At 39.7% G+C, this 26171-nt stretch overlaps 1 protein-coding gene across 4 annotated transcripts in view; it reads left to right on the forward strand.

Annotated features, from left to right (window-relative positions):
- The window catches only part of LOC125467505 (AP2-associated protein kinase 1-like), a 75949-nt gene that overhangs the window by 14160 nt on the left and 35618 nt on the right, over positions 1 to 26171 (forward strand). For all 4 annotated transcript variants that reach the window (XM_048563451.2, XM_048563452.2, XM_048563453.2 and 1 more), the window contains exons 2-10: positions 6045 to 6163; positions 9946 to 10054; positions 17925 to 18067; positions 18154 to 18275; positions 21129 to 21210; positions 21363 to 21495; positions 21592 to 21695; positions 24250 to 24329; positions 24534 to 24904. In XM_048563451.2, coding sequence (XP_048419408.2) covers positions 6045 to 6163; positions 9946 to 10054; positions 17925 to 18067; positions 18154 to 18275; positions 21129 to 21210; positions 21363 to 21495; positions 21592 to 21695; positions 24250 to 24329; positions 24534 to 24904 — 1263 coding nt within the window. The remainder of the gene's footprint in view (positions 1 to 6044; positions 6164 to 9945; positions 10055 to 17924; positions 18068 to 18153; positions 18276 to 21128; positions 21211 to 21362; positions 21496 to 21591; positions 21696 to 24249; positions 24330 to 24533; positions 24905 to 26171) is intronic.

Genomic DNA, 26171 nt, shown 5'->3' on the forward strand with positions numbered 1-26171 from the left:
CATGATGTCTTTGTTCAGTTTAAATTTCATGGTTATTGAATTCGTAGTGTCCAACACGTGTATCTAAATTAAACTCCATCAGCCGCTCCTCAGCACGTCAGCCCATTTGATCAAGGTCCTGTTGTACTTTGAGGTAACCTTCTTCACTCCACTACGCCACTAATTCTGGTGTCATCTGCAAACCTGTTAACCATACTTACTCTGTTCACATCCAAATAATTTATATAAATGACAAAAAGCAGTGGAACTAGCACTGGTCCTTGTGGCACACTGCTGGCCACAGAACTCCAGCCTGAAGACCACCCTTCATCACCACCCTCTGACTCCTACTTTCAAGCCAATTTTGTATCCAAATGGCCAGCTCTCCCTGAGTTCCATGTGATCTAACCTTGCTATGAGTCTACCATGCAGAACCCTGTTGAACGCCTTGCTGAATTCCTTAAAGATAGTGTGCACTGCTCTGCCTTGTTACTAGTCCGAATCTTCAAAAAAAGTTCAATCAAGTTGGTGAGACATGATCTTCCATGCACAAATCCATGTTGTCTATCGTTAATTGTTCCTTGCCTTTCAAAATACGTGTAAATCCTGTCCCTCGGAATCCCTTCCAACAACTTACTCACCACTAACATCAGGCTCCCTGGTCCATAGTTCCCTTGCTTTTCCTTACCACTACATTAGCCACTCTCCAGATTCTTCTGCAGTAAGATCTTGAATCATTGCTAACCTGTTTGGCTTCCAGTCTCCTAAATTATAGCATTCAAATTCTTCCTTTGTTTTTAGGAACTTTCTTTTTTTTGTTGTATCATTGAAGTTAAATTTAGTGTATCAAAGCACATGCTGCTTGGATTTTGGAAGGCAAACTAACCGTTCAATCAAGTTGTAACTTAAATACAAGTGTGGAAATGTTATGTAGGGCTTTTGATAGCCTTTCTTTTTAGCTGTTAGTTACCTTTTCATTGTGCAATATGATCTTTTCCAAAAGTAAATTTTCTTCCATTTACATTCTACATTTACCTTACTGTCAAACTGTGTTCTTTGTAATGGGATGTAAATCGACAACTTTCTTTGGTTTGTTCGGAATTACAGCACTCTGAAATAACTCAGACTTAAGAATCTACTTTGGTATTTATCCCAAAGTACAGGCACAGCCACTTGAAATGTTGTTTTGCATGTATTTTAGATAATCATATGACCATGACCATGACTGAAATGGGCTACAGTCTGACTATTTGTGGTTCTGACCGTACACTCAACGCTATAGGGATTAAACATGACTGAAGATTTCATTTTTGAGAAGCGGAAGTAGAGAAAGTCAGATGCAGATGAACTTTTCAACTCCATAACGGTTTCCTTTTTGACTTCTATGCAGATACTTTGTTAATATAGACTATCTCCTACTACCCTTAACCTGTCACAAATATTAAACTATTCACTGCAAAAGAACTGCTTATGAAGAAAATTAATTCCTTCTTAGCAAATCTATACCATTGAGTTAAGGGGAAATTCATTTAAATGTTAATATTTCTTAGCCTCCTGTGTGACAATGCACACTCACCTGACAAAGTCCACCTTAACATTTTGTGTGAGTTGACAGCTGTATGCTGAATCATACCTTACAGCCAATGCATTGATAAGACAGTAGTAAATTAAGTGCACATGTGTGCACATAGGAAGGAATCCCAAAATTGACTCTGGACCCCATGAGGTCATTTGCCATCAGTACCAATATGGTCAAGGAAACTTCTTGTTTGTTACCACCCACTAACCTCCCTTGGCTAATGAATCATTCCTCCTCCATGTACTTCACCCTTTGAAGAAGTGCTAAGATTGGAGGACTTTGAGTGAGAGACTTCAATATCCATTACCAGGGGTGGCTCGGTCATAGCAGTACTGACAGGAATAAAATCAGAAAGAGCAAGCAACACAAAGCTGGATATCCATAAAGTACTGCAGGCCATCTGTAGCAGCGGAATTATTTTCACCTGCAGTTTGTACTCATGATTCAACATATTTCTTTACCATTACCATCAAATCAAGGAAGCTAAAGGCACCTTGCAGACCAAAAAATGAGGTTCCAAGCTGGTGAATCCACAATACGGGGCCACTTGCACACCAAAAGGAAAAGCATCGTGCAACTTGCAGTTAGTTGATCCCATGACTAACTGATCAAATCTGCAGTCCTGCTGCATCAACGAATGTTAGTGCACAATAGGTAAGGGAGGCTTCATGTCAATGATGTAGGAGCCAGCATATCCTTTCCCAATGAGGCTGAAATATTCGATCATAAGAACATAAGAACTAGAAGCAAGTGTAGGCAAGCCTCAAACCTGCTCTGCCATTTAATATGATCATGGCCTAATGTGTCATGGGGTTGTCATTTGTTAAAAAAATTAATGTGAATACTCTTTCTGAAGTTTAATGGGGTGGTTGCCTGGTAGGTGTTGATTAGTTGATCTTTGTTTCAACTTGTTCTAATAAAAATCATTATCATTCAAAGAAAAATTGGACTGTTTGAGACTTTAAGGTGGTTGGGAAGGGACAGAAATACTGTTAAGTAAAAGGAATATTTAATTTATTTTATGTAATAATATATCCTTTGCCAGCTTGAGAATGTGTTTTCAAAATACTTTTTGTGATATATATACATCATATAATAATACCCATTATCTGACAATGAAATGCTTTGGAATTCAACATCTATTTCTTCAAAATCCATTATCAGTCTGAAGGAACATCCCTTCCAGAGTATTAATTACCACAAACTTACCAGTGCAACTTGGAACTGAAGTCCAAAAGTCTTTGGAATCTGTGGAATGGATTTCCTTTTTCAGTTGTTCATGCTGGATGCTTTGCTTCACTCTAGATCAACAAAGCTTTAATTAAATGGTGACATTCCATCCCTCTTTTGACTTTAAAGTGGTTGCTCGGCGCTTCATACTGCTGTTTTCCTTATGCATGCTAATCAATATGTTTTTGTAAAATTGGAGAATTGAGGATTGACTTCGCAATTGTTCATTGATTACAGGATGTATGAAAGCAGAATTACTGTAACTTGCAGCCAGTTCACAAGTTGTATAGTGAATAGCTTTGAAAGCAAATTAGATCAGAAAACATCGATCTATAATGACCTATAATGGTTTTATAGGATTTATTCCATATGTAGAACATAGAGAATAGAAAAGTGCAGCACAGTATAGGCTCCTCATCCACGATGTTGTGCCGTGGAATATTCCTAATCCAAAAATAAAATAACCTAACCTACATTCCCCTCAATTCACTGCTGTCCATGTGCGTGCCCAGCAGTCGCTTAAATGTCACGAATGACTCTGCTTCCACGACTACCACTGGTAAACTATTCCATGCGCTCACAACTCTCTGGGTGAAGAACCTCCCTCTGACGTCTCCTCTATACCTTCCTCCTAACACCTTAAAACTATGATCCCTAGTGGCAGTCAATCCTGCCCTGGGGAAAAGTCTCTGGCTATCGACTCTATCCATGCCTCTCATTACCTTGTACACCTCGATCAGGTCACCTCTCCTCCTCCTTCTCTCCAGAGAGAAAAGTCCGAGCTCAGTCAACCTCTCCTCGTAAGACAAGCCCTCCAGTCCAGGCAGCATCCTGGTAAACCTCCTTTGTACCCTCTCCATAGCCTCCACATCTTCCCTATAATAGGGAGACCAGAACTGGACACAATATTCCAAGTGTGGTCTCACCAGGGTTTTGTAGAGCTGCAGCATAACCTTGCGGCTCTTAAACTCGATCCCCCTGTTAATGAAAGCCAAAACACCGTATGCTTTCTTAACAACCTTATCCACCTGGGTGGCAACTTTGAGGGAGCTATGCACTTGAACACCAAGATCCCGTTGTTCCTCCACACTGCCGAGAATCCTGCCTTTAATCCTATATTCAGCATTTAAGTTCGACCTTCCAAAATGCATCACTTTGCATTTATCCAGGTTGAACTCCATCTGCCATTTATCAGCCCAGCTCTGCATTCTGTCAATGTCTCACTGAAGCCTGCAATAGCCCTCGATACTATCCACGGCACCTCCAACCTTTGTGTCATCAGCAAACATACTAACCCACCCCTCAACCTCCTCATCCAAATCATTTATAAAAACTACAAAGAGCAGAGGCCCAAGAACAGAGCCCTGCGGACACCACTCAGCACTGACCTCCAGGCAGAATATTTACCATCTACAACCACTCTGCCTCCTGTCAGCCAGCCAATTCTGAATCCAGACAGCCAAATCACCCTGTATCCCATACCTCCTGACTTTATGAATGAGCCTGGCATGGGGAACCTTATCAAATACTTTGTTGAAGTCCATGTACACCACATCCACTGCTCGACCCTCGTCAACCTGTCTGTAGTGAGCTCTTAACTTAGATAAAGGACACATACCCACTTGAAATTTTTAAATTTGATAATCCTCTCACCTTGTAAAGTCTAGGATTATAATTGTCCTATTTATTTGTTATAAAACATAAGTTCATGTAAAGGAAGGTTTTATCTCCGATAGGTAAATCTAGCATTTATCAGTATTACAGTTAAGAAACAGCCTGTTTAACCCATCAGGGCTGCAATGATATATTCCGCTGCAATCCACTATCTAATCCCGTCTCTTTGTTCCTGATAACCTCTTCTTTTAACTATCTAATTCTGATCTAAAAGAATTAACAAATTCTATTTTAACAGCATTTTGTAGCAGATGATTTGGCTACCTACTCCGAAGATTGTTTTTCAGACAAGGACGTTTTGTGACTTTTAAAATTGTACCTCCTCAAGCATCACACCAACCAGTTGAAATGATCAATTACTCTTAACTTTAACAATCCTTAGTGTCAAAGTCTTCTGTCAGAGAATTGAGCTTTAATGGTAATGAAGAGAGCCTTGACTTTTTAACTGTCTAATTTGTTTTTGCTAACATCTGTATGAGTCCGATTGGGAGCCTCCTCTCCATTTTTAATGCACGTTTTTTAATGACTTAGTTCCTTTCAATATCTGAGATCTGTAATAGAAACTATGTATGTACAAGTGACATTTGGTCTTCTGGCATATCTCCTGAAGTGACATGTTGGCAAAATTTGTTTGATAATCCTACTGTAAAATGTTTTGCAGCATTGAAGATGCTGTATTGGGGGAAGAGGGTGTCCAGCCACAGACAGGTCTGGCTGTGGAGGAATGGAGTAAAGAATAACAATTGGGAAGGGAAACATCAAAGGGTTCCTTGAGAGGTAGAAAATTTCTGCTTCATCCAGCCTATAAGATACATTCTTGTTCCTTATGGAGCCAGTGGTTGCAATCTCCTTTTCATTGCTGAGATCCTGAGCAGGGAAAGATCCTAAGATCATTCAGAATCCAGCTCCAAATCATACTGCAGCTGTCACTTCTCATGACACCTTCTGCCCTCCACCTCTTTCTCTTCACAACCCCCTGCCCCCTCACCACACGCACATGCATAAATACTGTTAGTTCAGGCTTTGACTGCAGGTTTGGCATCCGTAGTGGTCGTGTATCCTCTTGAGTATTTCCTGATGTGACCAAGGTAGCAGCTCTTCCAGGTGTAATGACCTTAACACAGATTTCACCATTCTTCACACTGGCAGTAACACCACCTATAGCACTTAACACCATTTACACTCCCCACCTTGAGGGCTCTATTTATGTTTGATGTTCTGTGGTGCTAGTTTCCTTTCACTTAAGTTCCCTTAAGTTTGTAATCTGATTCTTTCTACAAATGTTGATGCAAGAGTTGTAATTGACACCTACTTAAAACTGAGAGTTATTGTGCAAGATCTGTTATTAATTTGTTGACCAAATTTTGCACTAGTTACTACCAGTTACTAATTATAGGTCATTAGTTTGGCGCAGAGCTCAGGTGCCCAAGTGAAAAAGGTACAGTGCAAGTATTTGAAAGCCATTGGTATTTATTAATTATATGGTGACTCAGTGTGAATGTGGTAAAATTTAAAACTGCATAACACAGATATTGAATTATCTGTAATGGTTTTCTAACCATGTTGCTTTTCATTTCTTTAGGTGGATTTGCAATAGTGTTTTTAGTCAAGACTCACAGTGGTGTAAGATGCGCTCTGAAACGAATGTATGTAAACAGTGAACATGCCCTCCAAGTTTGTAAGCAAGAAATTGCCATTATGGTAAGAAAAACGACGGCCACCATAAAACTAGAAAATCGAATTTCTGTTCCAGCAACTTGTAGCAGTGTTTTTTTTAAATAAATTCAGAATTTATTGTTTTAACAATATTGAAATAAATTTACAATGTTGGTAGGTGGCAAGCTGATAGCTGATATTACTGAGCAAGTTCAGATCCCAGACAGCAACCTAGCTTGATGGATTATATTTTGATTTGCTTGGTTTTTACCAAAGTGGCCTCCAGCTGAAAGCATTTCATTTCTCTGAAGAAGGGTCCCAAACCGAAATTTAACTTTCCTACTCCTTTGATGCTGCCTGGCCTGCTGTGTTCCTCAGCTTACCCACTGATATCTTTGTTAACAATGAAAATGTTGATGAAATAGAAATCAAACAGCCTGTTTATGACATATTCAAATTTTTTTTTAAATGCACCTTGGAAGTGTTTATTAATGGTAAAACATTGCTTAAAAAGTTGGAAAGAGATAAAACAACTTTTGTACAGTATCTGAAATGCACCCCTGTTGCAGGATTCAAAACACCACTTGTGCAATATTTACACAAGTTCTATGTCTAACTCATCATTAGATTTGAGTCATTTGTGATTTCAAATTTTAGTTTGGAACTGCAAATAATTTTTTACTTGGAACACCTCAGCTTAAAATAATCTTGTCAGGGTTTTATCCCAACTCCAGTCTGGGACAAGCATTAATTCTTCACTCTAAGGTCATATAGGTCATTGTGTACTCCTTCCTTCTCAGGAGCATTGGCGTATATACAGCCATCCTGTTCTAAGGACTTCTCAGGACTATCCAAAATGCAGTCAAAACTAAAAACTACAAGTCTCCTCTTTGTCAGCTGTGAGTGTTTCCCTTAACCCTTCTTTTTAAAAAAAACACAAATTCCAGAAGTCTTCAACAAACTTGAAGAGCCATTATTTAGCTTGTACGTTCATAAAACAATCTAAAATAAACAGAAATCATTTATAATGCACACAAATCTATTCACCCTAAAGCCAGGCCTCAAATTTTTTAAAATAAAGATTCCCCATGGCTGCAGAAGTACTCAATGTTAATTATCCCTTCAGAGACATTGAAAATCTGTGGATTGCCAACACAACTTTGAATAAATTATTGTAAAAATATGAATGTAAATCACACAGTTTACATCACAGAAGCTAAAAACTAAGATCTAGGGGCCTGTCTTTTTCTTCTGCAAAGAAGATGAATGCTAAAAGCATTTTATATGTTGTAGGTCCAGACAGCAGAGAACATGAAGTTCTGACAGATGGGTAAGGGGAGAAAAAAAGCAGACCTAAGGAGAATATGATATACCAAATACCTTTCCGTATAATTTACATGAAAATAACATCTGTTTCCTCTGCAGTAAAATAAGCATTCCCAAATTGCTTTGCTTGTAGGCACTGCTCCCCTGTTCTTATTGATTGTCTGGAAAAAGAACCAAATTAGTTTCTAGAAATTGAACCATGAGGAACTAAAGCCAAGCACAGAAATAATACCATAAATCAAAGTGAAAGCAAATAGAACTAGATGATATTGCAGAAAGTGAAGAAAAATTTGTCTAAATTGCATACAAATTTAAAGTGTTAAAGTTCAAACATGCTAAAATTGTATCTCCAGATTCTTCTTCTAACCTAGGGTAGTAAACCAGGCAGCGATTAAGTTTTCAGTTTACTTGGCGAAGACTCTCCTGGTCTCAGTTCCCCTATTAAAACTTCATACATTTAATATGATATTCAGATTCAAATTAGAAACAATCCAAATGTTGTCAACTATTGAAAAGCAAAAAGTACATTTGGATCAAACTTGAATCACAGTGTCCCTTATCCATGATTCACTGCCAAGACTAGTTTGTTTTTATGATGCAATTAACATAACTGAGACATTATTTCTCAAATGTGTAATTTTCTGATTTTTCACAACAATCTCATGATGAGAAGATCTTGGACATGTCTGTGTTGGAAGAAGCAAAGCTTTTGTCAATTTTTAAACTTTGACTTTCAACATTTTCATGATATTGGAAAGAAATACATAGAAGAGTACTGTACTATAAAGTTTTGTACATTGGATGTGATCTTTTATTGGCAACTACATATTGCATCTGTCAGAATTTCTCTGTCTGCATCTCACCATTTGGTGAATTATGCTGGAGCAATATTTCGCCAACCGTGCCAATCCTCTTGCCACAATCAGGAGGGGAAAAAAATTATTGACACCACATCTGAACTCTTCATGAAAGATGTCAGTTTTGCTGATTGCTGCAATGTCAAGTAGTCCTCATGGTGTCCACTTTCCTGATTTGCACCTCGAACATTCAATTTGGTAATCATCTCCATATGAACCTTTGGGAGCAGTTTATTTGCATGTGGTCATCAGGTGCAGAGCCAAGAATAGACCTTCTGATTTGCAGAGGATAAAATTATTTTAAGATTCCAGTAGAAATATGCTGCATAACCCCAAGTGTGAATCAGCATGCTATGTTAGGAAATTAGTAGAAGAAAAGTGATGGGAATGGTTGGGAAGTGAGAGGAGAATGCAGATTTTCCACAGAAGAGCAAAAATATTGATGTATTTGCATGTCATATTTTACTAATAGTTTGTACTTTAGAGATTCATCATGGGAATGGTGAAGTGGATCTTGCCTTAGAATTTTATTTTTCTAGAACATGACTGTGTGAGGTTTGTTTATGGGGAATTTTGGCAGTGAATTACTTTCTTTTGAACTGATTTTTTTGTTTTTTGCTCATGGGATATGGGCGTCAATGGCAAGGTCTGCATTTATTGCCTGCTCATAACTACACTTGAATTGAATGGCCTGCTTGACTATTTTGCAAGGTGGTTAAGAGCCAAGCCATTATTGACATGGGTCTGGAGTCACACGTAGGCCACCCAGATAAGGATGACAGACTTCTTAAAGGACACTACTGAACTGGAAGGGTTTAGTTATGGCAATCAACAGTGTTTAAATAGTTGCCATTAGGCTAGCTTTTCATTGTAGATATTTAGTACTTTTAATTACAATATCTTATTTGAAATAAAACTGCTGAAAATGTGGGATACTCTTTTCGCAGTGGACCCTATGTTTGAAGTACTTTTTTCTTGTATGTATTTGAATATTGTACTTCAGCCCTTGACTTCAAAGGCATTGCCGTTGCTGAATGCCCATTCTCAACATCTTGCTTGTTACCATTGACCAGAAACTGAATTGGCACAACATCTACAAAGGTTACTCCCTGTCCATAATAGCAATGCAAATTATCTTTCAAGGTGCACTACAGAAATTCACTAAGGCTCCTTAACAACTTCCAAACCCATGATCACTACCATTTAGAAGAAGAGCAGCATATACGTGGGAACAGCACTACCTGCAAGATCCCTTTCCAAGCCAGTCCACATCCTGAGTTGGAAATGTAACATTATTCCTTTAGTGTTGCTGAGGAAAACTCCTAGAATTCTCCTAATTACTTTGTGAGTATATGTACACCAGATACACTGTCGTAGTTTAAGAAGGCAGCACACCACTTGCCTGAGGGCAGCTAGGGATGGGTGAGAAATTTTGGCCAAGCTAGTAAAGTACATGTCCCCTGAATGAATGAAAAATAAGACAACTGACTAAAAGTGAAGGGTTATGTGACCATATATTTCACTTGTCACTGCTTCCAAACTTTGGTACCTTATTCATTAAGTTCAAATAATGAAACATGAAGTTTTCAATATGTTAAAAGTTTTCTTAGATTGCTGAAATATTTTACTTTTATTTGTAAACAGAAAGATCTGTCTGGGCATAAAAATATTGTTAACTACTTGGACTCCAGTGTTACCTCAGTAAATGCCAGTGATGTATGGGAGGTCCTGATTCTAATGGAATACTGCAGAGGTTTGTTAATATCTTATTTTTTTAAAATAGTTTCTCTGGCATCTGTGCATCTGCGCATCTATCTACTGATATATAACATTTACTACCAATATATACAAAAAGTGGTATTTCTAGCCAATACGTTGTAATCTGTGTAATTATTTCAAAAGATGCAAACAGTAATATGACTAACTTAGCTACAATTTTGTCTTTTATGCCCGTGTGTACCTTTTTATTTAATGCTGTTTCTTGGAGGCTTCACCCTGTCAAAAAGGTTGGTACATATTTTCTATCCTGATCTCCAGCTGAAGATGCGACCATCTACACATTGCGTAGATTTAGCATGTGCCAATATATTATTCAGGACATTTCCCCCGCTGCTTGAGTGAAGCAACAGTGTAAACACCACGCAATCAGTTTCTGTCACTCACTTAAAAACCAATTCCTTCCACGGTCCTTTGATTTTAAAACAGCCTTTTTCCATTTTAGTCCACAGTCAAAATTACAGAAAATAAAATGATAGTATTTACATACTTTCAGAAAAAAATGTTAAATAGATTAATATTTCAATATAATGCTGAAATATACCAGCAATTGGAAGAATTTATGATTGCATTTCAATTACTAGGGGTCACGATTTCAAGGTGAGAGGGGGTAAAATTTAAGGAAGATATGCATGTAAAGTTGTTTACAGAGAGGATGGTGGGTGCTTGGAATGCGTTGCCAGCGGAGGTGGTAGAGGCAGGCACGATAGCGTCATTTCAGATGTATCTAGACAGATACATGAATGAGCAGGGAGCAGAGGGATACAGATCCTTGGAAAATAGGTGACAGGTTGAGATAGAGGATCTGGATCAGGGCAGGCTTGGTGGGCCGAAGGGCCTGTTCCTGTGTTGTAATTTTCTTTGCTCTTGTTCTTTGTTCTTGCATATAAAATGGAAAAAGAAATGGAACATGGTGAATGCTATTGCTGTTTTCGGTCATATGCAACAGGTAATACTATAAAATTCAGGATCGCTTATCTAATCTAATTGTAACTAAATAGATGAAAACTCTTTGTGTGATTAACCAAATAATGTAAGAAAATAAATCTAAAATGTCCAGTTGAGTCCTTAGTCAAAGAATTTATAGGGTAAATTTGTCGATTAGAGCTGGGGTCTCAATTATTTATAATTTGTTTCAGTGACCTGTTCGCATGTATGATTGTTAAATTTGTTGGTGACACAATGATAGGAAAATAAGTTGTGAAGAGGACAGAAGGAATCTACAAAGAGACATAGGTTAGTGAATGATCAAAAATTTGGTAGATGGAGCATAATATTGGAATATGTGAACTTGTGCAGTTTGTGCAGAAAAAGAATTATTTAAATGGAAAAAGATTATAAAACTCTAAGAACAAGAGGGTCTGGGTGTACTAGTATATGAAGTGCAAGATTACAAGTAGCACAGCAAGTGATTAGGAAGGCAGTGATAGATTGTTTGTTTATTGCAGGGGGAGTGGAATGTAAAGAGGGATGTTTTGCTATAGTTGTGCAGGGTATTAGTGAGGCCACATTTGACGTACTTTGTCTAGTTTTGGTTGTGTTATTTAACAAATGATCTAAGTACACTCAAAGCAGTTATAGACAATAGACAATAGGTGCTGGAGTAGGCCATTCGGCCCTTCGAGCCAGCACCACCATTCATTATGATCATGGCTGATCATCCACAATCAGTATCCCGTTCCTGCCTTATCCCCATAACCCTTGATTCCGCTATCTTTAAGAGCTCTATCTATCTCTTTCTTGAAAGTATCCAGAGAGTTGGCCTCCACTGCCTTCTGGGGCAGAGCATTCCATATATCCACCACTCTCTGGGCGAAGAAGTTTTTCCTCAACTCTGTTCTAAATGGCCTACCCCTTATTCTTAAACTGTGTCCTCTGGTTCTGGACTCACCCATCAGTGGAAACATGCTTCCTGCCTCCATAGTGTCCAATCCCTTAATAATTTTATACACTTCAATCGGATCCCCTCTCATCCTTCTGAACTCAAGTGTATACAAGCCCAGTCGCTCCAATCTTTCAACATATGATAGTCCCGTCATTCCGGGAATTGACTTCGTGAATCTACGCTGCACTCCCTCAATAGCAAGAATGTCCTTCCTCAAATTTGGAGACCAAAACTGCACACAATACTCCAGGTGCAGTCTCACCAGTGCCCTGTACAACTGCAGAAGGACCTCTTTGCTCCTATACTCAGTTCTTCTTGTTATGAAGGCCAGCATGCTATTAGCTTTCTTCACTGCCTGCTTTCATTGACTGATGTACAAGAACACCTAGATCTCGTTGTGCTTCCCCTTTACCTAACTTGACTCCATTGAGATAGTAAGCTGCCTTCCGGTTCTTGCCACCAACGTGTATAACCGCACATTTATCCACATTAAACTGCATCTGCCATGCATTCGTCCACTCACCTAGCCTGTCCAAGTCACCCTGTATTCTCATAATATCCTCCTCACATTTCACACTGCCAACCAACTTTGTGCCGTCCGCAAATTTGCTAATATTACTTTTAATGCCTTCGTCTATATCATTAATATATATTGTAAACAGCTGCGGTCCCAGCGGTCCCGAACCTTGTGGTACCCCACTGATCACTGCCTGCCTTTCCGAAAGGGACCCGTTTATCATTACTCTTTGCTTCCTGTCAGCCAGCCAATTTTCAATCCAACTCAGTATTTTGCCCCCAATACCATGTGCCCTAATTTTGTTCACCAATCTCCTATGTGGGACTTTATCAAAGGCTTTCTGAAAGTCCAGGTACACTACATCCACTGGCTCTCCCTTATCCATCTTCATAGATAAATCCTCAAAAAATTCCAGAAGATTAGTCAAGTACGATTTCCCCTTCATAAATCCATGCTGACTCTGACCTATTCTGTTACTGCTATCCAAATGAGTCGTAATTTCATCTTTTATAATTGACTCCAGCATCTTTCCCACCACTGATATCAGGCTAACCAGTCTATAATTTCCTGTTTTCTCTCTCCCTCCTTTCTTGAAAAGTGGGACAACATTTGCCACCCTCCAATCCGCAGGAACTGATCCTGAATCTTTAGAACCTTGGAAAATAATACCAACGTATCCACAATTTCTAGAGCCACCTCCTTAAGTACCCTGGGATGCAGACCATCAGGTCCCGGGGACTTATCGGCCTTCAGACTTAACAGTCTATCCAACACCATTTCCTGCCTAATATAAATACCCTTCAGTTCGCCCATTACCCTAGGTCCTTCAGCCACTATTGCATCTGGGAGATTGCTTGTGTCTTCCCTAGTGAAGACAGATCCGAAGTACCTATTCAACTCTTTCGCCATTTCCTTGTTCCCCATAATAAATTCACCTGTTTCTGAGTTCAAGGGCCCAATTTTAGTCTTAACCATTTTCTTTCTTTTCACATATCTAAAAAAGCTTTTACTATCCTCCTTTATATTTTTGGCCAGTTTCCCTTCCATAGCTCATTTTTTCTCTGTGTATTGCCTTTTTAGTTATCCGCTGTTGCTCTTTAAAAGCTTCCCAGTCCTTTGGCTTCCAACTCATCTTTACTATGTTATACTTCTCTTCTATCTTTATACAGTCCTTAACCTCCCTCTTCAGCCACGGCCGCCCCTGCCTCCCTTTGGGATCTTTCTTCCTCTTTGGAATGAACTGATCCTGCACCTTCTGCATTATATCCAGAAATACCTGCCATTGTTGTTCCATTGCCATCTCTGCTAGGGTATTGAACTTTGGCCAGCTCCTCCCTCACAGCTCCGTAGTTCCCTCTATTCAACTGCAATACTGACACTTCCGATTCTCCCTTCTCCCTCTCAAACTGCAGATTAAAACTTATCATATTATGGTCACTACCTCCTAATGGCTCCTTTACTCTGAGGTCCCTGATCAAATCCAGTTCATTGCACAACACCAGATCCAGAATTGCCTCCTCCCTGGTAGGCTCCAGTACAAGCTGTTCTAAGAATCCATCTCAGAGGCACCCCACAAACTCCCTTTCGTGGGGTCCAGAACCATCTTGATCCTCCCAGTCTACCTGCAAGATGTTGAAATCTCCCATAACAACTGTAGCGATACCTTTGTGACAGGCCAGTTTCAACTCCTGATTCAACTTGCACCCTACATCCTGACTACTGTTTGGGGGCCTGTAGATAACACCCATTAGGGTCTTTCTACCCTTAGAATTTCTCAGCTCTATCCATACTGACTCTACATCTCCTGATTCTATGTGCCCCCTCGCAAGGGACCGAATATCATTCCTCACCAACAGGGCCACCCCACCCCCTCTGCCCACCAGTTTGCCCTTTCGATAGCACGTATATCCTTGAATATTCATTTCCCAGGCCCTGTCCACTTGAAGCCACGTCTCAGTTATCCCCACAACATCGTACTTGCCAATTTCCAACTGAGCCTCAAGCTCATCCACCTTATTTCTTATGCTTCATGCATTCATATATAATATTTCTAATTTCTTTCTCCCATCACCCTTCCTATCAATCCCTATTTCACTTGGCCATACAGTACGATCCCTTCTTGAGTTTTCTGCTCTGTTGATTCAATTGTTCTTCCTAACTTCTCTTATTCTCACTTTCTCTTTAATTTGATTCTTAAATGTCCAGTGTGGCCCCTCCCCCCCCTTACTTAGTTTAAACACACCTGTGTTGCAGTGGCAAACCTGCCTGACAGAATGCTGGACCCCCACCTATTAAGATGCTAACCGTCCCTCTTGTACAATTTATTCTTACCCCAAAACATACCCCAGTGATCCAAGAATTTAAATCCTTGCTTCTGGCACCAGTCCCTCAGCCACATGTTCAAGTCCATTATCTCTCTGTTCCTGCCCTCTCCAGCCCGAGGAACTGGAAGCAAACCGGAGATAACCACCCTGGAAGTCCTGCTTTTCAGCCGCCTTCCGAGTTCTCTGACGTCCCTCTGTAGAATGCCCCTCCTTTTCTTGCCGACATGCACCACCACCTCTGACTCTTCACCTTCACCCTTGAGTATTCTCTGCACTCTATCAGTGACGTCCTGGATCCTGGCACCAGGAAGGCAACACACCATCCTCAAATCTTGCGTGTTGCCGCAGAAACCCCTGTCAGTCCCTCTCACTTTGGAGTCCCCTATTACCACAGCTCTCCGTGATGTCTGACCTCTCGGCTCTGCCTCTACACCAATTTTTGACTCGCAAACCTGTCCACCTTTTGGACTGGCAGTGTCGTCTGTCTCGATAGTTTCCAAGACAGTCAGCCTGTTTACAATAGGTGCTTTCCCTGAGGTCTCTTGTACTTCATTCATGTCTTCCTTCGTCATCGACATTCCCCTTCTCTCTTCAGGTATCCTTGGTGTAATGACCTCGCTGAAGGTCCTGTCCAGAAAATTCTCGTTCTCTCGGATGAGCCTGAGTTCAAAGAAGATTCATAATTGAGGGGGTTATCTTAGGAGAAAAGATTGGATAGGTGGGCTTGTATCCATCGAAGTTTAGAAGAATGAGGAGAAATGTTATTTAAATATAAAAGATCCTAAGGGCACTTGACTGGGCAGATGCTGAAGGGATGTTTTCTCATGGGAGGGCCTAGAACTAGGGACATAGTGTTTAAAAATAAGGGGCAGTCAATAAAGCGTGGAGCTAGGAACACAGCAGGTTCAGGCACCATTAAGGGAGCAGGAGAGTTGATGGTTAATATTGGACTGTTTGTCAGGATATTTAAAAGTAAGGAGTTGCCCATATAGAAGGGAGATGAAGACAATTTATTTTTGAGGGCAAGGAGTTTTAAACACTTCTCCAGAGGGTGGTGGAAGCAAAACAAATGAATATTTTTAAGACCGATAGATTCTTAACTCAGGAGGGAATCTGCAGTGAGTACAGGTAGGACAGAAGGTGGAGTTATGGGCACAATTCAATCAGCCGTGATGTTAGTGATTAGTTGAACAGACGTGAGGGGTGACTGGTCTCCTCTTAATTTGTTTGCATGCTCGTCTTTTTATGTTGGTTGATAGTCATTGTTAATGCCATGTCAAGAATGCAATGATTTTGCATTTAGCTATCTGTCCTGCCTGATTTTGACCTGTGATCTACCTAGCAAACTCTTCTTTCCAGTGGTATTGCTCAGGATTAAGTCTGTAAATTATTTCATAATGACAGGAGTGTTAAATACTAAGCACCTACAATTATTCAGATATTACCTGCTGTTCAGCTAAAGCTGTCTGGGTTGACTTTATCAAATTTCGGTAAGCAGAACCTTCACTCATTCAGGTTATTCATGCAGAAACCTTTCAAAAAAGTCAATGTGTTGGTACAGGTTTGTGTTAGAGCCTCTGCAGCATTGCAGTTTGTTCTACATCAGTGATCAAAAATGTTGGTTTCACTTCCCTATTGTGTACAATTTCCTAATATCATGGATGGAATATGTCAGATTTAATTTATCTCTGCCATGTATCATTTAAGCTGTTTGATGTAGTATCATCTTTGCTGTTGTCAAAGGATAAAACAAAGAACAGCAATCTCACTCTACCAGAATGAGTCACTGTTGTAGTTCTGTCTATTTCATGATTATGCCTTGAATGTTTTCTGTATGTGACCAAACATGACACATTACTCTGCAGGATGTTGTTTACTGGAATGCTGAGCAGTTTTACTTCTAACCTCTTAAGCTTTGCCTCAAAGGATCTAGTGATGTGTTGCTGCTACTCCACACCAATTTGGCATTAAATATAGCGTCTGTTGTCCATGATGTTGCTATATCTTTCAATTATTTCTTCTTTGTTCATTTTAACTTCAATTTGTAATCTCTTACAGCTGTCTGTATTAGATTTCATCTGCAGCATTATAGAGACAATTTCCCTTAGTTTAATATCATCAATGATGAGTTTGCTTTGAATTTTTGAATTTAGATCACTGCAATCAATCGGAAATCTTTAAATTCCCAGCTTGAATTTGTAGAGCACTGATGAGTTAGCTTCTCAACCCAAGTGTGAACTGTCCTCTGTGAATAAACATAATTTTCTTTCCATAGCTTGCTTCTGACACACATTGTTTTGGAACATGACTTGTAACTACTTTTTAGCTTTTGATCAATTACATTTATTAAAGGAAATTTAAATGCACTGCATAACATGACTTTCCACCATTAGGATATCAGAGTCTCAAAGAAGTCATTAATGTGGTTTATCTTGCAAGATGTTCACTTTCCCTGGCCAATTTGATTGTTATTTACAGTCTTGTATGTGTTTCCTCTTAATACTCAATTCCATAGTTCAGCAGACACTGATTAAGGCTAAATTTATCTGGCCTAATGATTCTTAGAAATAAATAAATAAATTTGTTTTAGTTTTGTATTATTTTTCCAGTATTGAATGGTGTCTTCGTAATGATTGTCTGCACTTCTAAAGTGTCATCTCTAAACAATTTGATGCCCTGGAATACAAAACTTTTCATCCTAGAAGTTTGTTCACGTGTAGGCTTGGCTAAGTTGGTTGGTTGTTGAAATTGGCAAATCTGTCAATGCAGGACACTTTATTCTTCCCATCTCTAATGAATGAGTATATTAACTCTGCTCATCATCTTATTTCAGTCTATTGGTTTTGACTTTTAAAAGTTTCATCTTCTCCCTGCTTACTACTTGTGATGCTGCAAACATTTTTTTTCTCTTTAGTTTTAGCTGTATTTTTTACTTCAGTTTTTGCCCTCCTGTTCACCTATAAAGAGCTAGGATAAAATGAAGTGATTGATTGAAAGTGAAAAGTTCAGACCTTGAGCTATAATGATCAATGCTTCAATGCCATTAAGTAAATTAGTTTTGCTAGGATTCAGTACAAAACAAAAGTTTGCTTTAATCCATCAGGCTTTGTTGTTGTCATAGGTGGTCAAGTGGTCAACTTAATGAATCAACGATTGCATTCTGGCTTTGGTGAAACTGAGGTGCTGCAAATATTTTGTGATATTTGTGAAGCAGTGGCCAGGCTACATCAGTGCAAGCCACCAATTATTCATAGAGATCTCAAGGTGAGAATTATTTGAGAAAGATTTAATTCAAATCTCTTGTGTGCAAGGAATTTTCAAAAAAAGTTGCACTTTCTGTTCTGTACTAGGTGGAAAATCTTCTACTTCATGATAGTGGTAGTTATGTCCTCTGTGATTTTGGAAGTGCAACAAACAGAGTCATACATCCTCAAATTGAAGGTGTCAGTACAGTTGAAGAAGAAATAAAAAAGTAAGTTCTTCTCTTAAAATCATGTGCCTTTTAAATTATGTCATCAAAAAAAGGATTGAAATTGGTTAAAAATGCTATCTTCAAAGCAGACTTTGGTTCTACAACGGTTAACAGTTGATCCACAGCTTATTTCTTCTAGGCATGTTGGCTTTGTCATTTTTAGTAATGTTACTGATTTCCAGAGTTATGTATTAGTGCTTACAATTTATGGCGCTGGAAAATAATAATAGTTGAGGTCCCAGGACTGATTCCTTTGGTGAGCTCATTACATCCTGCAAACCTGAAAAAGACCCATTTGCGCCTGCTGTCTGCTTTCTTTTAGTTAGCCACTTTTATATCCATTTCAATGTGCTACCCCTTTATTTCCTGCAACAACCTTTGTGGTACCTCATCAAATACCTCTGGAAATCTGAATGCAGTACATCCATCAGTTCCCCTTAAACTGCATGACGTGTTACCCTTTCAAAAAAAAGTTCCAAGATTGGCCAGGCGTGTTTTCCCTTTTGCAAAACCATGTTGACTGTACCTGATTTATGCGAACTTATCTAAGTGGCCCAATATAACTTTAATAATATCTAAAATTTTCTCTGTGACGGATATTAAGCTAATTAGTTCGTAGCTCCTTGCTTTCTGTTTCCCTTTGTTTTGAATAAAGGAGTTGCATTTGTATTCTTTCAAACTGATGGGACTTGTTGTGAATTAACGATAGGATTGTCCGCACCTGCATTGCCAACAATTGTGATTTCACCATGAAATCATTTATGAATCATATCTCATTGCACAAAACTGGGTCTACTAAAGCCTACTGTCCTGTTGGCTCCAGAACATGCTGTTCTAAGAAACTGTGTGAAAGTATTCTATGAACTCCTCATCCAGGCTTCCTTTTATCAAGCTAACTTTTCTAGTTGATAGGTAGACTAAAATCTCCCATGATTTATAGCTGTCCCTTTATAATAAACTCTCTTTATTTTGTCCTTTATAAATCACCCATTATTTGGTTGCTGTTAGGTTACCTGTAAATCAATGCCACAAGCTACTCTTGTTCCTATCATTTCTCATCTCTTACCAAACTGCACATCTGGTTTCTTGAAAGTCGGTCATCACTAACTACCCAAGGCACCCCTCCCTCTTTTTCTACCTTCATGCCCTTCATAAATGTCCAGTATTCTTCAAGAATCAGGTCTTGACCCACATCATCTTGCACCCATGTGTTCACAATGACTACCAGATTATGCTTATTCATTTCTATATGTGCTTTCAGTTCATCTGTTTTGTTTTGAATGCTATATATATTCAGATTTAGAGCCTTCATACGTATTATATATGGGCACTGACTGAGGCTCCTCCATAGCTCAGTTTGGATCCCAGTGCCTGCCTTGTTCACAGTCACAAACCTCCTGTGCCTGACCATGGATAGATTTGATGTAATTACACTGAAGGGTGTGACTGCCTCCAAAATCATTGTCCCAGTACCACTTCCCTCCCTGGTGTGTCACAGTATCTGCTCAGAATTCTTGGCTGAAATTCCTTAAGCCTCAGCTAACACTTTTTGCAGATGTGTTCACTGTGGATCACTCGAGTACCCTCCAGCTCGCATATACTACAGCACCAACATTGCCTGTCCAGCCATCTCAACCCTATTCGATTAATTAATTTAGGTGTTAAATATTTTACGTGAATCTCCAAACTTTACTGTTCAGCTGCAATATTGTCTGTTGATTTAAACTGCTTAGCCAATCAAAAAAGATATGGAAGAAATGTCAATCACTGACCTGCTATTTCATTTTAATCGAGGTGGTTCTTCTATATTTTCAAGTGCAGGAATATTTTCAAATTCAGCACTTCAGTTATAATGACTAAGTCATATGTATGACATCTACTTCCCTCCATTTCTTTTTTGGCTCTGATTCATCCTGTTGCTTGTCAGATATCCAGAATTGATGAATGGAACTATCTCCAACTAAATATTTGGAATGTTGAAGCCTCAATCTGGTCCCAAGCCATCAACGGTTTATTTCACCCTGGCTACTGTCTAAAGCTTAACCTCATTTTCAGTACTGCCATCCATTTTCCCTTGAGTTGAGTTTCCATTTCGTCTTCCATCATTAAATGGATTCCACCTCCGTTTAATTTTATAAATGAGCGTTTCAGCTGCTTATGTCTTTATTAACTCTAGCCATGACAACTCAAGCACTCTCATAGCTGGTGTTGTACTTTGCACCCATTAAGTTTGAGTATCCAAAGCTCTGCTACCCATGCCCTAACAGTTACCAAATCCTGTTCACCTATCCTCCTTACGCTTACTAACTTACACTGGTTCCTTGTTTGGCAGTGGCTCAATTTTAAAAGTTTCTTTGATTTAAATCCTGAGCCACCACTTCTGCCCATCCCCCCACCAGCCCATGACCTTGGCCCCCTCTTTACCTATAATCTCCTACAGCCATGGGAGCTCAGTTCTCCTCCAGTTCTAGCCTCTTAATTATTGTTCTTCAATCATTGTTCTGTTTCTAGCAGTTCATATACCAATCTTAGAATCTCCTCCCTACATCTGTTTAACTCTATCTCTCTCATTCTTCCTTGTGCGATGGTCCTCAAGTCCTGGCTCTTTGCCTAAGCATTTGATTACCTCTCCTATTTTGGCGTGGTTTTAAATTTCTTTTGGCTAAATCTTCTATGAATGATAACGAACATTAAATGTTTTATATAAATGCAAAGTATTCCAACTAAAGTAGCCTAAACACAAGTCAATGTACTGTGATGGTGTACAATAAGCCAACAGTGGGGAAAGGCAGTGGTCTTTATAAAATGTCGTGCTTGTTTTATACTAATAAGTAAACTTGCTGTAATTTTCAGGTATACAACACTGTCATACAGAGCACCAGAAATGGTTAACCTATACAGTGGAAAATCCATCACTACTAAAGCTGACATATGGGTACGCAAGAATTGATCTGTTTCTACGAATACATGTGTTGTTCCTATGTGCTTTACCCAGCCTGGTTGAATTCTCAGAATTAATTTGATCTACTGTTTGTTATAAAGTTGAACCATTTCATTTAGATAAATTCTCTTATTTGACTCTTCTAGGCCCTTGGATGCTTACTTTACAAACTTTGCTTTTTTACCTTGCCGTTTGGAGAAAGCCAAGTTGCTATCTGTGATGCAAATTTTACAATTCCAGATAATTCTAAGTATTCCAGTGAAATGCATTGTTTAATTCGTAAGTATTCAGCTCTTCAGATGAATTTCTTGGTCAATCTTTGTTGCTGTCTTACCTAACTTTTCACTGGTGAATTTAACTTGTTGCTTTTTGCAGGATATATGCTTGAGGCAGATCCAGACAAGAGACCTGATATTTATCAGGTTTCTTTCTTCACATTTAGGATGTCAAGGAGGATTTGCCCAGTTAAGAATGTTAGTGTAAGTATGTTTGCTTGCTTGGTTCCATTAATAGCCACAAAGAATCCTTTGATAGGAATAATTTTTGTAGAGCCTATTTTGACAGTTCAGTGAAGATGATGCTAAATTATCTAGCTTGTGAGACACGCATTCTAATGAATGTGGTTGATGTAAAAGTTACAAGTCAGTTATCTACATTATATCCAAATTGATAAGCCAGTTTGCTGATCCTTTTTATTATGAATTTACAATGTAATTTTAGTGGTTATTTGTAAGTTTCTTTTCACTGTGCACAATCCTGATGGTGAGATATTTAGAGAATGTTTTTTTGTAGCTCAATAAATATTCTAAAGATGGTTCATGAAGCGCACACACTGAGGTTTTGGAGTAGATCTGTAGCGCGGATTGTGGGTATTGAAGTTGGTTGGCTCACTGAGCTGGTTTGTTGTTCTGCAAGTGTTTCGTTACCGAGCTTGGTAACATCCTCAGTGCAGCTTCCGATGAAACAGTGTGTTTTCCTGCCTGGTTTTTAAACTCTGGGTTCTGTTGCCTCACTTCTGGGTTTCCTCCTTAGTGGAATGTATATGGGGTCGAGTTCAATGTGTTTATTAATAGCATGCTTCATGGAGTGCCATGCTTCCAGGAATTCTCGTGCTTGCCTCTGCCTAGCCTGTCCCAGGATCTTGGTGTTGTCCCAGTCAAAGTCATGGTTCTCCTTGTCCATGTGGATTGAGATGAGTGAGTATTGGTCGTGTCTTTTTGTAGCCACTTGGTGTTCGTGTACCTTTGTTGTTAGTTTCCTTCCTGTTTGCCTGATGTAGTGTTTCTCACAGTCTCTGCAGGGGATCTTGTAGATGATATTGATCCTGTCTGTGGTGGGGAGTGGGTCTTTAGTTCAGGTGAGCAATTGTTGTAAGGTTGATGTGGGCTTGTGTGTCACTCTGATTCCCAGCGATCATAGAAGTCTTGCGGTGAGTTCTGACATGTTTCTGATGTAGGGCAGGGTAATGAGTGTGTCAGGGCATGCAGAATCTTTCTGATGCTGTTCCAGTTGGCATCTCCTGACCCAGTTCTTTGGATATCCGTTATCCTTGAACACTTGGAAGAGGTATTCCTCCTCCTCTTGGCGTAGTTCTATGTTGCTGCAGTGTGTTGTTGCCCTTTTAAATAGTGTTTGCACACAGCTTCGTTTGTGTGTTGGGATGGTTACGTTACATTTAATGATGACAAATGTGATGCAAAGACTTGAAAGTGCGGCCCTTCCGCTAATCCAACCTAAACTATGCATATGCTACCTAGATAACACCTTTATCATCATTAAGCGGACCAAACCAGAAGAAATGCTCAAACTCATAAACAACACCCTCACTGGAATAAAATTCACAAGAGAGGGGGAGAAGAACAAACAACTCCCATTCCCGGATGTCATGGTAGAGCACAAGACAAGTGGGGAACTGCAAACTAAGTACACCAATAAGCCACTCACAGACCAGGTATTGAACATCAAGAGTAACCATCCCAAACACACAAACGATGCTGTGTGCGAACATTATTTAAAAGGGCAACAACACACTGCAGCAACATAGAACTACGTCAAGAGGAGGACGAATCTCTGTTCCTAGTGCTCAAGGACAATGGATATCCAAAGAACTGGGTCAGGAGATGCCTATAAGAACAGCATCAGAAAGATTCTACACGCCCCGACACACTGCCCTACGTCAGGAACACATCAGAACTCGCCACAAGATTTCTACGACTGCTGGGAATCAGAGTGGCACGTAAGCCCCCATCAACCCTATGGCAACTGCCCACCCAAACTAAAGACCCACTCCCCACCATGGACAGGACCAATGTCTTCTACAAGATCCCCTGCAGAGACTTCAAGAAACACTAATGACAAGAGTACATGAACACCAACTGGCTACAAAAAGACACGACCAATACTCACTCATCTCAATCCACATGGACAAGGAGAACCATGACTTTGACTGGGACAACACCAAGATCCTGGGACAGGCTAAGTAGAGACAAGCACGAGAATTCCTGGACGCATGGCACTCCATGAAGCATGCTATTAATAAACACATTGAAATCAACCCTGAATACATTCTACTACAGATGAAACCTGTAAGTGAGGCAATCCATCGCAACGGACCCCAGAGTTTAAAAACCAGGCAGGAAAACCAACCGTTTCATCAGAGGCTGCACTGAGGATGTTACCAAGCTCGGTAACGAAACGTCCGTGGAACAACAAACCAGTTCAGCGAGCCAACCAACCTCAACACATGCACTGAGTATTCTATATGTTGGGTTTTCATAAAAGTAAGTGTAGTTAGGAAATGAAGTATTTCAAATTGATTAATCTTTGCAGCTAGTTTTGGAGAAAGACTGAAACTCAAAATTTGGAGCATTTTCTTTTATTTCAAGTTTTGCCAAACTCAAGCACTTTGATTCCTTTCCTGTTGAGACGATTTAAGTTTGAATCAACATTCTGTATTTTATATTTTTAAAAATTTATATCTTGTATTATGTGAAGGAAGGACAGATATGTTCGAGGTGTGTTTCTTTTTTCCAGAACGTATCGATTCCAGTGAAAATGCCAATACCAGTAAAATCTAGTGAAGTTGCTGCTAAAAAGTCTCAACCAAGGGCAAGGTAGACCAGCCATTGCATTGTCTCACTAAATTTGAGTTTTGTTCCGTTGTAAAGTATTAATTAAAGGTAAATTTCCCGATGCCTTTCAAATTATAGTCCAGACTTGTGTGTTCCAGTTTTGGGGCGGGGGGGGGGGGGGGGCGGGGAAGTCACCTTTTACAAGTTGATACTTATAAATTTACTGTTCATAAAAACCTTCTGTAGGCTTACAGACCCAGTACCGACTACAGAGACCTCAATAACACCTCGCCAAAGGCCAAAAGCTGGCCAGTCAACTCCATCTACAAGCATTCTGACGATTCAGCCTGCTATGACTCCAAGGAAGAGATCTACTACACAGCTGGCCCCTCAACCCCCAGCTGTGCAGCTGGCCCCTCAACCCCCAGCTGTGCAGCTGGCCCCTCAACCCCCAGCTGTGCAGCTGGCCCCTCAACCCCCAGCTGTGCAGCTGGCCCCTCAACCCCCAGCTGTGCAGCTGGCCCCTCAACCCCCAGCTGTGCAGCTGGCCCCTCAACCCCCAGCTGTGCAGCTGGCCCCTCAACCCCCAGCTGTGCAGCTGGCCCCTCAACCATCAGGTGTGTATTTATATTCATATCTGTATAATCTCTGAAAATATCTTTAAAATTTAAAGTCACTTTTTTATAGATAATTCATTTCTTGTCTCTTGTCCACAAATTAGCGTTGTTGCTGGCAATATGTTTAAAGGTTGGGGGAAGTTTTCAACAGTTTTTCGTGGCATTGAACCAACAGGTTTAAACAAAGGTTACTCGAATGAGCTGATGCAGGTGTTTCCTCAAGACTAGGTGATGTCTGAAATATTGGTTTCCTTTTGAAATTTAAGCCAGTTTCTGTCTGCCTGCCTTGTTGTTTAGAACAAAATATTAACAGGACATGATACCCATTGTTTCTGGGGTGATTATGGAGTAATGCCTAGCTTGTATCATTTTTCAAGGACATGTTTCTTCGAATACTGCTGCTAGGTAGTGTGTCAACATATTAAGAACAGCAGCTGTGAGCTGGCTGAGAATTGATTAAAAAAAGTATTTCTGAAAATATTTTTAAAAAGATGATCAAGTGGCCACTCGTTGACAGGGAAGATAGAGGAATATTTGCATAGACGTACAAGAATTATGGAACAGTTGTAATGATATAGTCTGGACATAAGTTGAAAGGGTAGAAAAGGGCAAGAGATTCTAGATTTCTTAAGGAGAATTTCCTACATCAAAATATGTTTTCAGTCCGGCAAACAATGAGGTATTGCTAGATTTGGTTCGGAAATGAGATGTGTCAGGTGGATCAGGTGCCAGTTGGGGAGCTCTTAGATCGCACTGATTGTAGCATTATTAGACTTTTGTTTCAATGGAAAAAGACGACAAACAATCCTGAATGAAATAATTAACATTAATTTCAAGAAGGTGAGAATGGAGGTATATCTGAGATTGGCAGATAAAACTGAAACAGAAGTATTGTGAACCGTTAGGAAAATGGTGAAAAGCCATTATAGACAGGCTAGTGGAATGGAAGAATGCAGCACATTGTGAAATGTTTCATTGCTGGGAAGTTTGAGAGGCAGATGAGATGAGGGAATAGTTTTAAGGGAGATGCAGCAGTATAGGGACCTCGGGACTTCTGTGGACAAAATATTGAACAGGGCAAAGCTTGTTGAAAAAGCAGCTCATAAATCATTGTCCTTGGAATTTACGCAAAAGGCCATAAGGGGGAAACTACTAAAAGTAGTATGAAATGCTGGCTGAGCCTAAACTGGCCACCATGCTTTAACACATGTTATTGAAGCTTTAGAGAGAATGCAGCAAAAAATATTTGGAGCTGAGTTCGCAACCA

Source organism: Stegostoma tigrinum, chromosome 37 (genome assembly GCF_030684315.1).
Source record: "Stegostoma tigrinum isolate sSteTig4 chromosome 37, sSteTig4.hap1, whole genome shotgun sequence".
NCBI classification, from domain to species: Eukaryota; Metazoa; Chordata; class Chondrichthyes; order Orectolobiformes; family Stegostomatidae; genus Stegostoma; species Stegostoma tigrinum.